The following is a 13,631-nucleotide window of genomic DNA, read 5'->3' on the forward strand; positions in this document are numbered from 1 at the left end:
ATGGCTCACCAGGCTCTGCAACCCCCTTTTCTTTTCTTTTCTCTTCTTAAATCCCCGGGACCTCGGATGTGGGAAGCATGCGCTCAACCACTGGGCTACGTCCCTGAGCCCCGCCTTTTCTAACTTGATGAATAATAGGGTTGAAGAGCCAGGGGCAGATCCTGCACTAGAGTTGGAATCCCGTGGCCTTTGGACTCTGGGAACAGATACATCCGTGTTAACAAAAAGGAAATTCAATCAGCCCTTCTCTGAGGTCCTCCCACCCTCCTGGGGCCACCCTGTCCTCTTCCAGCTATTTGAGTGTAGTTTTGGAAAAATGATTACTAATAGGCGGGTTTTCTTCATGTCACAGAAAAAGCCCAAAGAAAACCAACTAACAATCAAAGCAGCAAAGAACAATCACTTAGGGGTGCTCTGCTTTGAAAAGATAATTGCGGGCTTAGGCCAGGCCTCTTGGAGGCCCAGAGCTCTCACTAGGTGAAACCATTTGTTGTTTCTGGCTCTCCAGTGATGAAATGCGGGCTGGTGGCCAGGAGGCCTCGTGGCTGGAGCCCTGGAGCCTGGTCCGGCAGCAGGCCATCCATTCCCTTGCCTGACCTTGCTGCCTCCCTCCCTCCTCCTCAGCCTCAGCCCCCTCTGCTTTACCTCTTTGTGTTTATGAGAACGTGTTGGAGGCAAGGAACCTTTTTGATTTTTTCTTAAATAGGATGGAGAGCTATTTACAACTACTTCCTACTCACTCATGACACCCCCACCCCCCACCCCTCCCCTAAGAACCAGTAAGCCCTTTCCATTCAGCGCGAGACAAACAGATCGACCTTGACCTTTCAGTTCAGGAAGAACAAGGCTCAGATCCTGCCTCCAACACTCTGCTCTGTGGCCTTGGGCAGATTACTCAACCTCTCTGGGTATCAGATACGTCACCGGTAACACAGATGAAATAATACTCACCTAAAAGTTTGTTGTCAGGATTAGATCATTTATGAAAAGCATCCAGAACAGTTTCTGATATATAGAAAGTGTTCAAAAACCATCTGGCAAGTCGAAATCTCAAGTGAAGGGATGGGGTTGGCACCACCGCCATCACTCACAACACAGCTGGATCTTTTAGGGGCAGGGGTCTGAGCCTAGCTAGGTAAACGGAGCCTTGCTGGATAAACACTGACCTTTTTTCTGCTTTCACAGAATCTCTAACTTAAATGACAGAAGAATCAGAAGCAGAGGTTATGGAGGATCCATGCTTGAGCTGGCCTCTCAGGGCTCTCCCTGTTCTGAGTCTTTGGTTCCATCGTTTGTCTCTTTTCTCCCCAGGCCTGCCAGGGGAGAGAGGTACCCCAGGACAGCCCGGCCCGAAGGGTGATGATGGGAAGCTGGGAGCCACAGGACCAATGGGCATGCGTGGGTTCAAAGGTAATAATGAAATCCCAGGAAAAGTAGATGGACGGGAGTTTCAATTCTGGCTCTGCCACTGACCAGCTGAGTGGCCTTGGGCAAGTCATTTAACCTCTTTATCGGTTTCTATGTCCAAAAAGTAGAAATCCTCATGATCATTATCATATTTCACAAAGCTATCGTGAGGATTAAATTATATACATATGCTTTGTAAACTCTAAAGTACTATAGGAATGCAAGGGTGTGTTACTACTGGATGCACCCTAGTGACACAACCACAGAGAGCGAGCAAAAGGGGCCTATGGGAAAAACGCTGCAGCAAATCTCCAGGCTGCAGACCCAGAGCAGCCTCCACTCCCCGCACACCTGAGTTTTGCCATATTCTCAACATTCTACAGTACTCTCCCCACTCCCCACCACACCCACCAAGATATTTTGAACTTCAGTTCTCAAGGTCACATTGCCAGTGATGTTTCTTCTGGTATTTTTCTTCTTGATGACATCACTTCCTTATCTTTAGTCCCCCCCTTTTTTGGGGGGGGGACCAAATTTATAGTCAGTCTCTCTCTTTTCATACTCCTTTTAAGATTGTCCAGACCTCCTCCCATTGTTTCAGAAGTCAATGAAATCTGAAGCTCTTTTATTGGGCTCCCCTCCTCACTTGTTAAAATGAAAACTAAAAAAAAATAATGGTTACTCATTCCCACCACATGTCTAGAATGGTCTCTTGATCTTGAATCACTAGGAAATTGTATTCTACACTCTGGTTAGTGATTAAACAGGCTGAAGTTTTCCCTTCTTTTATGATCCACTTTTTTAAAAAATTGATTTTAAAACATTATAAAAGAGGTATGTGATATTGGGGAAAAATTAAACAACTCAGACAGGTATTAAGTAAAAAGAATCACCTCCCCTCATTCCTCTCAGCTCTGATGCTTTTGAATAACCATTGCAAACACTTTGGAGTGTATTCTGCAAGATCTTTTTCTACTCATATACATATGTACACATATACACATATCTACATACATAGTTACCTTTGGTTTTTTTCAAAACTTGGCCACACTAAATAGTCTCCCCTATTATTTGCTGGGGTTTTTTCTCCCTTGACCACATGCTATGGGCTTTTGATTTGCAGTTATCTTTTAGGAGTTTCTTGGGATGAAATTCCCTGATCATTTTCATTTCCGTTAAGTGGTGTCAGGACCTTCTACTTCTTTGTAGAGTGAGGTACTAGCCAGGAAAAGAACTCTGTTCGTTTAACCATCTCCTGGAGGGAAATTCCACAATTCCCTGGGAAACTCTCCTCCATGTTTTATAGCCTCCAACACCAGAAGAGCTGCTTGCCACGTACCTGTTTCACCCTACGCGATTGAAGCCCTTGGTTTCCCACCCCTTGCCCTATCCCTGCACACCCCACCTGTGCTTATTAGAGCAAACTTAGGTATGGACCTGTAAAATCTGGACTATTTAATAGAAATATCTTTGTTTTTTCTTCTCCTAGTTGAATTCCATATAATCTTTTAGGGCTGGTAGGTGCTACTCTTCCAGGCTTTAATTAGGAGAGAATTAAAGTTTCTCAGCTGGGCCCCCCTCCTCCCCTAAGGGACCAGAGCATGCAGCATCATTGGCCAAGCGTGTATCTTCCCTGCCACGCCCTGCCCTGCAGTTGCTGCTGACTCCTGCCTGAGTGTTTCTCTGATCTTGGATTCATTGGTCTCCTGCAGATAACATTTTATTCAGAAATAGGATTTGTTTCCATCTCTAAGGCCTGTTTTCCCATTCTCTTTCAGGTGACAGAGGCCCAAAAGGAGAGAAAGGAGAGAGAGGAGACAGAGCAGGGGATGCCGGTGAGGAAATTCTGTTGGTGTCAGCAGTGTAGCCGTCATCCAAGTGGCCCCTGAAGGTTGGGGTCCAGCAGAGCAGGTGTAACTCAGTGGTTGAGTGCTTGCTTCGCATGTACGGGATCCCAAGTTCAATCCCCAGTACCTCCGAAGGAAAAGAAGAAAAAAAAAAAAAGATTGGGGTCCATAGGCTGGAGGGGCCACAGGCCAGGGCTCAGGTGTTGGGAACTCCCCCACCCCTCACCTACTTCAGGGCTTTGTGAGTCAAGCAGGGGATACTGAAAGACTCTAGGAGCCTGGGGGAAGTTTCCAGAGCAAACCCCCTGGGCTCCCTCCCCAGTGTTTCACTACTTTGATTCCAAGCAAAGGCGGGCTCTTTTCCTCCCAATGCACTTTCAGAGCTTCAAAGAAAAAAAGTTGATTTGTTTATTGGGAGCACAGTACCCTGATGGCCCCAAACTGTGTCCTAATGGCCCCACACTGTCTTCAGGAACTGTAGTAATCCTGATTATTCATAATATCCAGGGCTATGGGAAGCAGACTTGGCCCAGTGGATAGGGCGTCCATCTACCACATGGGAGGTCCACAGTTCAAACCCCGGGCCTCCTTGACCCGTGTGGAGCTGGCCCACGCGCAGCGCTGATGCACGCAAGGAGTGCCGCGCCATGCAGGGGTGTCCCCCGCATAGGGGAGCCCCACACGCAAGGAGTGCCCCTGTAAGGAGAGCCGCCCAGCGCAAAAGAAAGTGCAGCCTGCCCAGGAATGGCGCCACACACACACACAGAGCTGACACAACAAGATGATGCAATAAAAAGAAACACAGATTCCCGGTGCTGCTGATAGGACAGAAGTGGTCACAGAAGAACACATAGTGAATGGACACAGAGAGCAGACAACTGGAGTAAGGGGAGAGAAATCAATAAAAAATAAATCTTAAAAAAAAAAAATCCAGGGTTAGCAGTTTTTGCTGATGAGTAATTGGGGTGGGGCTGGCTCAGGTTCTCTCATTAATAAACATTAGGGGCTGAGCAGGATAGGAGGTAGGTACCAAACCTGGGTGAGTCATGAGGTTACAATCATCAGAGGTCAAAGCATCTGGGATAGGGGGCTACAGAACAAAGGTGTGTTACAAGGTTTTTCATGTGGATATTAAACGGAGGAAGGTGGGGTGATTACCCTTTCAATAGAAATGTTCATATACAAAGGTATGAGCATCTGGAATAATCATCACAGTAGCAAGTTTTTAGTTAGAAATGGCCCCATACAAAGAGTGAGGTTGGTATAGCCAGTTTCAGTAATTTCAGGTATCATAATTTACTGGAAGTAAAAAGCCATATATATAATGATTTAGAAATCTTAATTATTGGTTAATCCTTAACCCTTGGTTACAACTTAGCTATGTAATGTCTGTGTCTCAGTTTTCTCATCTATAAAATGGGTATAAAGACTTCCTCCTTCCGAGGGTCATTGTGACAATTAAATAAGTTAATTCATGTAAAAAGCCTATTACAGTGCCTGGGTACTTGGTTAGTACTCAGTAAGTGTTTGTTATTATTATTCTGCATAATGCCCAATTCAGATATACCTCCTAAAATCACTGGAGATGCGGCTAAAATTTGATTACGTGAGTTGTTAAAACACATTACTTCCCCTGGGTAGTGTCCACTGAGAAGTAACAAACTAAGCTGCAAAGTAACAAAAGGCATTTACTTGGGGCTTAGAATTGCAATTCTGGGAACACAGATTCAGGTTGCAACCCAAATTGTCTCCCCGGTTGGGGTGGTTGGGCTAGGGTATTTAAAGGAGAAAAGAGGAAGAAAAAGGACAAGCTAATTTGGGGTTTTTAAATAATAAGCTTTGTTTTCCCAAAAAGGGAGGTGATTTGTAAATATTTAGGTTTCACTTACGATGGTGGCTTCAGGGGTGGCGTAAAGACCTCCCTGTCTGTATAGTGCTCCGACTCCATTTTGAGTCTCTTAGCCTAAGTTACTCCATTTTGTTTTATTTCCTTTCACAGTACTTTCATGTGGAAAGTGTAGAGGGAAAGAGATGAAAAACCTGCAGTAAGAGACTTGTACCACTCTGTTTTCCTCCTCTGCCACTAATTGAGTGGGGAGGCTAGAGATCTCATTATTTTGCAGACAACAAAGTATAAGTATGGCCATCTTTCTGACAAGGGTCCTTCTAAAATACTTATAAGGTAAGCCAACTTATCTAGTTATGTGACCCTTTTCTAGAGTTTCTTTTTCCCAAAGGGCAATATAGAGAGTCTCAGAGAGATTGCCAGAAAAAAAATGAGTAGAGTCTCCTAGGCAACTTCTGAAACGCCAAAAAAAAAAAAAAAAAATCAGTGTAAACTATTTGTTGGGCTCTGAAAAGCTGCCAGCCTGTGTGAGGACATGAGCAGATTATCCCTTTCTGGGGCATTTAAGCTCCAGTCTAAGTTCTGCTGCAAAAACTCAGGGACACACACCACTAAAAGTTCACAGTTGGACCCAGACTGGTAGTTTCCCTAAGGGTAGTCGTCCTTGGTTTCTGCAGGTCCTTAAAATGACACTTTCCTCCTGGTTAGCATAGGACTAGGGCAGTGGGAGTGGGATGGGGTAAAATAGGTCAAAGGAGGTGAGACATGCTGGCCCCTTTCCTTCTCCACAGCCCCGACCAACTGAAAGGCCTGCTTCCCCTACTTTTTCCTACCCAGAGCCAAGAAACCTGGTTTCTAAAATAGGCCCTTTCCCAAGGTCTCCGACTCCAGTTATGACACTTTGACTTGCCTCCTACTCCCCCAGGCCAGTGATTAGAAGGCTCAAATAAGAAAACCATATGTGACAACACTTTGTGAGCTCTAAAGTGAGGGAAATATATGAAGAAAACAGCAGACCTGCCTTCACCTTATGCACACCCCACCTTAGAAGTTTTATTTGACAAAGCAATTTATGGTCTTTCTATCATTACCAAGATTTTTTTGTCATTATCTAGAGTTCCTTTCAAGGGTTTAATCGGGAATGTGCCAGCCAGATGAGGTCTGATGCACCCTGCGGGGGCAGAGGTACCTCAGAGTCTGGATGTTATTGATGACATCTGTGGCAGATCTAAGTCACATCTATAATCGGCTGGGTCCATATGGTGCCTTTGGGGTGCTGCTTTCTCTTACTCTGCTTGCTGACTGACTTCTGACAGGATGTTGCCAAAGTAGCTAAGAAGCCTGGTGACATTTAGCTCTGAAATAAATAAATTTTGATGGGGGTGAAGAGGATGGGGGGAACTATGGAAAGATGACCTTTGAAAGGGAGATCAGAAACACTGCCCTCATACCAGAGGGCTTCTTGGCAGGGATTCCTTGGCACGTTAGTTTGCTGACTGGAGAGGAGGAGGTCCAGGTGAGTAGAGCCTGGGGAAAGGTGGTGGTTGTTGGTAAGAGTCACCTTTAACATGAAGGAGGGTTTCCTCTCTCTTCACCTTGCTTCTGTGGTGCAGCTGGGTGGGCTCTGCTATTGGGTTGGTGTCTGAGGCCTGAGGGGATAGTAGGAGCCAGAGTCACAACAACACAGGCTTTCCCAGAGATAGGAAGGGACAAGTGGGGCAAGGGCTCCTAATCCACTTGGCCCTGGAGCCAACTGACTGTACACCAAGAGGCTGATGTCAGCTCTGGATGGGGCATTCCTCCAGAACTGAAGTTCTTTTCTGCCCCAAAGAAGTTACGCCCTGACTGGAGCCCAGAGCTCGGACAACAGCCTTTGCCCAAAGTTCTAAGCTTTTCCTTTCTGCAGCCTGACAAGACGCACAAAAAATGTCTCCATGGTGATGGGCCTGGACAGCGCCATTGACAGGAAGCTTTACACAGCATGAGAAGGAACCCCGCTAGATAGAGGAATTGTAGAACAACCAAGCTGCAAGGTCATCCAGCCATCTTCTCATTTTCAGAGGCCCAGAGAGAAAGACTTTCCCAAATCATTAAGAAGGAGTAGAGCCAGGACTAAACTCAGGCCTCTGACATTTATAATTCTGAAATGAGAGCTCAGGTCCTGGACTTGGTGGGTAGGGGTGGATGGCTTCTCCACTGCACCTTTAAACCCTTCGTGTTTCATCTACAGGGACCTACAGAGACGGGTGTATGGCCTCGGGCTGAGGGGGCACCACTGAACGATTCAGTGCTGAGGTCTAGGCCTGTCCCAGGGCCCGGCTTGCCTTCCCACAGCCTCTACCCCCTCCTCTGCCAAACTCTATTCAGACTCTTGGTTATGTTTCCAAGGATTTCCAGTCCCAGAGGCATTAACTATATCCCTGAGACCCGGGCTCTGAGGAGGGAACCACAGATCATCTTTCAGCAAAGTGCGGAAATTCTGACGAACACCGAGTGCCCACTTCTGGGGGTTTCTTAGTCATTGCCTGGGGCAATGGCAGCCCCACTGTGGGATCTGAGGGTGGGAAGAAGGAGTTTTCAGCACCCGAGCTCTATCCTTCTCCAAAAGTGAATATTGTGGAGGAGTAGCTGTGAACCAGGCTGGTTTCCCGAAATCGAGCTTTTGCCTGCAGCTCTGGAACCTTTCCCAAACACCTCCTAAGTGTTTACCTTTAGTGGCAAAAACCTAAACTTCCAGCAAGTGGAGATGTCACAACATTAATGGGATTGGTGAGAAAAACTAGACAACCCTCACTTCAGAATGGGAAATTGGGGGTTTTCCTTTGAAGACTTCCAGTGACCATGTTTTGAGTCATAATATTTTTTCAGAACAAAATTTTGCAATTGTTTACCCCTGTTTTGATCTGGAGTCATAGAATTTTCTAGTTGGATGGGGTTTTAAATCAACTCCTCTCTCACTCCCAACCCCACCCCTAGTTCACTGTGGAAGAAGCAAGGACAGGGAGATGGGGAAAACTGCCCACACTACCTAGGGCTTAGTCACTGATGACACTGGGTCTAGAACCCAGATCTCCTGATTTCTGCTTGATGAGAGGTAAAGCGTTTCTCCAGCAAGGGTTATATCAGTCACTCAGTGAGATGTTTGGCTTTGGGAGTTGGGCCAGGAAAAAAATAAGTTACATATACACATCTTGAGACAGAAAGGCATTTGTTTTACTCTAGTATATGGTTCATTTGCAGGAAAAATAAATAGTATTTTTGCTGCTAGAGGGTAGGCAAAGGATTTAGTTTTGTTTAAGTCCCACAGCATGAATTCAAAGTAGGATGTAAGTTCAGATTGTTTTAAAAACTTTCCTCAATTTGGCTTCACATGGGAAAAAAGTATGCAGAATGATACAGGAGTAAGTTCTAAGCCAATGATTGTTGATGATTATCACTGGCAATTCAAAATTGAAAAAATTAACACTGTCTAATATCTTCAATATATATATTTTTAAAGATTTATTTATTTATTTAATTCCCCACCTCCCCCGGTTGTCTGTTCCCTGTGTCTTTTTGCTGCGTCTTGTTTCTTTGTCCGCTTCTGTTGTTGACAGCAGCACAGGAAGTGTGGGCGGCGCCATTCCTGGGCAGGCTGCACTTTCTTTCACGCTGGGCAGCAATCCTTACGTGGTGCACTCCTTGCGCGTGGGGCTCCCCTACACGGGGGACACCCCTGCGTGGCAGGGCACTCCTTGCGTGCATCAGCACTGCGCATGGGCCAGCTCCACACGGGTCAAGGAGACCCGAGGTTTGAACCGCAGACCTCCTATGTGGTAGACGGATGCCCTAACCACTGGGCCAAGTCCGTTTCCCCTCTTCAATATTTAAAGAAGTAAATTTGGGGAAAGGTGACCCAATAGGTATCCCAGTGTGCAGTATAAGAATTGTCAGAGGAGATGGTTTCTAGACAGTTTTGCCTGTAACTGCTGAGATGTTTCTATCACTGTTTCAGAATAAGGGCTACCAGGCAAGTCTTTTGGAGTCAAGAAAAGTCTTTCCTCGTCCCGGTGCTCAAGTTGACTGTATAAAGTGTACCAGAGTATCTGTTTAAGGCACTGTAGCACCAGAAGTTAGGTTTATGTCCGGCATCGTGAGACAGAGCTACTGGACCTATACATACAAATCTATTTCTTTATTGACTTAACTGTGCGTGTATCTACTTAATATCATATAGAACTTTACCATCCCAGCAACACCATGACTTAAAAGTAAATTACACTTCTAGAGAAATTAAACACTCTATTAATAAACTTGTACCTAAAACTGTGAGCATTATAGTTTTTGTGGAATTATGTCACTTAATTCTCACAGTAATGTTCAGGTGGTATGACTGTGTCCATGTTAAAGATGAGGAAGCTGAGAGTAGGGGGATAAGGGAACTTAGCAAATGTAACCAGAGTTCTCTGGCATCTTTGTTTATCTTTCATTTTCTCCACTTCTTTTTGACACATTAGAGTTCACGTGGGCACTCTGCCTCTTCCTAGCACTGTTAGTGTGAAAGTGCTGATTTTTTTCCTTAGTAGTCCTCAGTAACTTTTTAAAATTCATTTTAAAAACAATTTACCACCCCACCCCAAATACCTTGCACTGTCCTGAAACATTTGTAACAAATTTTGAAAGAGCGTCCTCAAAGAATTACTACTAACTATAGTATATCTTACATTTGGTATATTTTTCCCCCAACCCACTCCATTATTTTTCTGTTCATAAACCATACAATTTATCTAAAATGTACAATCAATGGTATTGGTGTAATCAGAGTTGCACATTCATCACTTCAATCAATATTAGAGCATTTTCATTACTCCAAAACTAACACAATCATACCCATATGTTAGTGCTAATAATTAAAATCCTATGAAGTCCTTTCACCATTTCTATTCATTTACAAACATTTACAAACAACTTTTTACCAATTCTGTACAGATTAAACCTCAGCTTTCCATTCTCTAACCACATCCTGTTCTCTGGTAACTTACATTCTAGCAAACTCCATGAGTTTGCTCAATATATTTAGTTCATGATAAATAAGAACATCATACAATATTTGTCCTTTTGTGCCTGGCTTGTTTCACTCAACATAATGTCTTCCAGGTTCATCCATGTTGTTATATGCTTCATGACTTCATTTCTTCTTATAGCTGAATAGTATTCCATCATGTTTATATACCAGAGTTTGTTTGTCCATTCATCAGTTAATGGAGATTATGTGTTGTTTCCATTTCTCTGCATTTGAGAATAATGTCACCATGAACATTGGTGTGCAGATGTCTGTTCATGTCACTGCTATCAGTCCTTCTGGGTATATACCTAGTAGCAGTAATACTGGCTCACATAATAAATCTATATCTAACTTCCTTAGGAAGCCAAACAGAGTTTCACAGTGGCTGTACCTTCTACATTCCCACCAACAGTGAATAAGTGTTTCTATCCCACCAACAATGAATAAGTGCTTCTCGTCTGTCCACATCCTCTCCAACACTTGGAGTTTTCTGTTTTTTTTTAATAGTGGCCATTCTAGGAGGTGTGAAATGATATCTCATTGTAGCATTGGTTTGAATTTCCCTAACGGCCATTGATGTTGAAAATTTTTTCATGTGTTTTTTTGCCATTTGTATTTCTTCTTTAGAAAAATGTCTCTTCAGGTCTTTTGCCCATTTTTTAATCAGGTCATTTGTCTTTTTATTGTTGAGTTATAGGATCTCTTTCTATATCATGCATATTAGACTCTTGTCAGATGTGTGATTTCCAAATATTTTCTCCCATTGAGTCAGTTGCCTTTTTACCCTCTACACAAAGTCCTTTGAGGTGCAGAAGTGTTTAATTTTGAGGAGGTCCCATTTATCTATTTTTTCTTATGTTGCTCATGCGTTGGGTGTAATGTTTTAGAGACCGCCACATACTACAAGTTCTTGTAGATGCTTTCCCACATTGTCTTCTAGGAGTTTTATGGTCCTGACTTTTATGGTTAGGTCTTTGATCCATTTTGAGTTGTTTCTTGTACAGGGAGTGAGATAGGGTCCTCATTCATTCTTTTGGTTGTGGATATCCAGTTCTCCCAGCATCATATGTTGAAGAGAGTGTTCTGTCCCAGAAAAGTAGATGTGTCAGGCTTATCAAAAATGAGTTGACCATAGAGGTAAGGGTCTACTTCTGAACTCTCAATTTGATTCCATTGATCAATAATCTTTATGCCAATACCATGCTGTTTTGACCAATGTAGCTTTATAATACACTTCAAGTTCAAGAAGTGTGAGTCCTCGGACTTCATGCTTCTTTTTTAGGATGTTTTTACCTATTCAGGACCCTTTTCTAAGGGACTTTTCTCTTTCTATAAAGTAGGTTGCTGGAATTTTGATTGGGATTGCACTGAATCTATAAATCAGTTTGGGTAGAATTGGCATTTTCATAATGTTTATTTTTCCAATCCATGAATGTGGAATGTCCTTCCATTTGTTTAGGTCTACTTTGATTCCAATTAGTTTTTTGTAGGTTTCTGAATACAGATCCTTTACATTCCTGGTTAAATTAATTCCTAGATATTTGAGTCTTTGTTGCTATTGTAATTGGAATTTTCCCTTTTTTCCATTAGCAAGCTGATTTCCTCCTGTATAGAAGCACTACTGATTTTTCCATATTGATCTTGTATCCTTCACTTTGCTGAACTCATTTACTAACTCTGATAACTTTGCTGTAGATATTTCAGGATTTTCTAAATATGGAATCATGTCATCTGCGAATAGTGAGTGTTTTACTTACTCTTTTCCAATTTGGATGACTTTTATTTCTTTTTCTTGCCTAATTGCTCTAGCTAGAACATCTAGCACAAAGTTAAATAACAGTGGTGACAGTGGGCATCCTTAGCTTAGAGAGAAAGCTTTCAATCTCTCTCCATTGAGTACAATGTTGCCTGTGGGATTGTCATATATACTATTTCTTATGTTGAGGAACTTTCCTTCTATACCTATCTTTTTTTTTTTCTTCAGTTTTTAAAAATTTGCCCCCACCCCATTGTTTGTGCTTCCTTGTATCTGTTCACTGTGTGCTCATTGTCTTTTTGGAGGCACCAGAACCAAATCAAGGACCTTCAATGGGGTTGGTGGGAGCTCAATTGCTTGAGCCACATCCACTTCCCTGTACCTATCTTTTGAAGTGTTTTTATCAAGAAAGGATGCTGGATTTTGTCAAATGCCTTTTCTGCATCAATTTAGATGATCACATGGGTTTTTTCCTTCAATTTGTTAATGTGGTATATTACATTAATTGATTTTCTTATGTTGAACCACCTTTGGTTACCAGGAATAAAATCCCCTTGACTATTCTTTTAAAATATGCTGTTGGATTCCATTCACAAGTATTTTATTGAGAACTTTTGCACTTACTTTCATTAGAGAGATTGGTCTATAATTTTTCTTTTTTTGTTATTGTTGTTGTGACTTTATCTGGCTTTGGTATTAGGGTGATATTGGCTTCATAAAATGTGTGGGTAATTTTCCCTCCTTTTCAATATTTGGGAAGAGTTTAAACAGGATTGGTGTTAATTCTTCTCAAAATGTTTGGTAGAATTCACTTGTGAAGTTATCTGGTCCTGGACTTTTGTTTGTTGGAAGATTTTTAATGACTGATTCAAAATCTTTACTTGTGATTAGTTTGTTGAGTTTCTGGATTTCTTGTAGAGTTAATGTAGGTTGGTTGTGCATTTCTAGGAATTTGTCCATTTCGATCAGCTTGTCTAATTTGTTGGCATACAGTTTCTCATAATATCCTCTTATGAACCTTTTTATTTCTGTGGGATCATTCATAACTACCCCACTTTTATTCCTGATTTTATTTATTTGCATCTTCTCTCTTTTTTCTCTGTTAAGTCTAACTAAGGGTTTGTCCATTTTACTGATCTTCTCAAAGAACCAGCTTTTGGTTTTCCTGATTTTCTCTATTGTTTTGTTGTTGTTGCTGCTGTTCTCAATTCCATTTATTCCTGCTTTAATCTTTGTTATTTCTTTCCTTCTACTTGCTTTGGAATTAGCTTACTCTTCTGTTTTTTTTTGTGTTTTTATTTTTAAATTTCTCCTATGTTCAGTTAGATATTTTATTTTAGCTCTTTCTTCTTTTTTTCATATAGGCATTTAGGGCTATAAATTTCCTTTCAGCACTCCCTTTGCTGTATTACATAAGGTCTGATAAGTTATGTTCTTGTTTTCATTTGTCTTGAGATATCTACTAATTTCTCTTGCATTTTCTTCTTTGGCCTACTGGTTGTGTTAATTTACCTCTATATATGTGGCACTTTGAGATTATTTATGAATCCCAAAAAGAAAAAGATTATATTTGTAAACTAATCTATTTCCCTTCAGTTGCATTAAATTCAGCTGAAGGGCCTTTGAAAGAATCTTGCTAAGATTGCATTTGGGCTTTTGATTTGACTAAAATAGTAGGCATTCTGAATATTACATGTCTTGGGGTAGGTCTGTTTGGATTTATTCTAATTG

The 13,631-nt window shown here is 42.2% G+C and overlaps 1 protein-coding gene across 1 annotated transcript in view; it reads left to right on the forward strand.

Moving 5' to 3' along the window:
• The window catches only part of SCARA5 (scavenger receptor class A member 5), a 120,589-nt gene that overhangs the window by 78,523 nt on the left and 28,435 nt on the right, over positions 1–13,631 (forward strand). The window contains exons 6-7 of the mRNA XM_058287801.2: positions 1,312–1,410; positions 3,186–3,242. Of these exons, the coding sequence (XP_058143784.1) occupies positions 1,312–1,410; positions 3,186–3,242 (156 nt within the window). The remainder of the gene's footprint in view (positions 1–1,311; positions 1,411–3,185; positions 3,243–13,631) is intronic.

This window comes from Dasypus novemcinctus, chromosome 25, assembly GCF_030445035.2.
Source record: "Dasypus novemcinctus isolate mDasNov1 chromosome 25, mDasNov1.1.hap2, whole genome shotgun sequence".
Classification (NCBI taxonomy): Eukaryota; Metazoa; Chordata; class Mammalia; order Cingulata; family Dasypodidae; genus Dasypus; species Dasypus novemcinctus.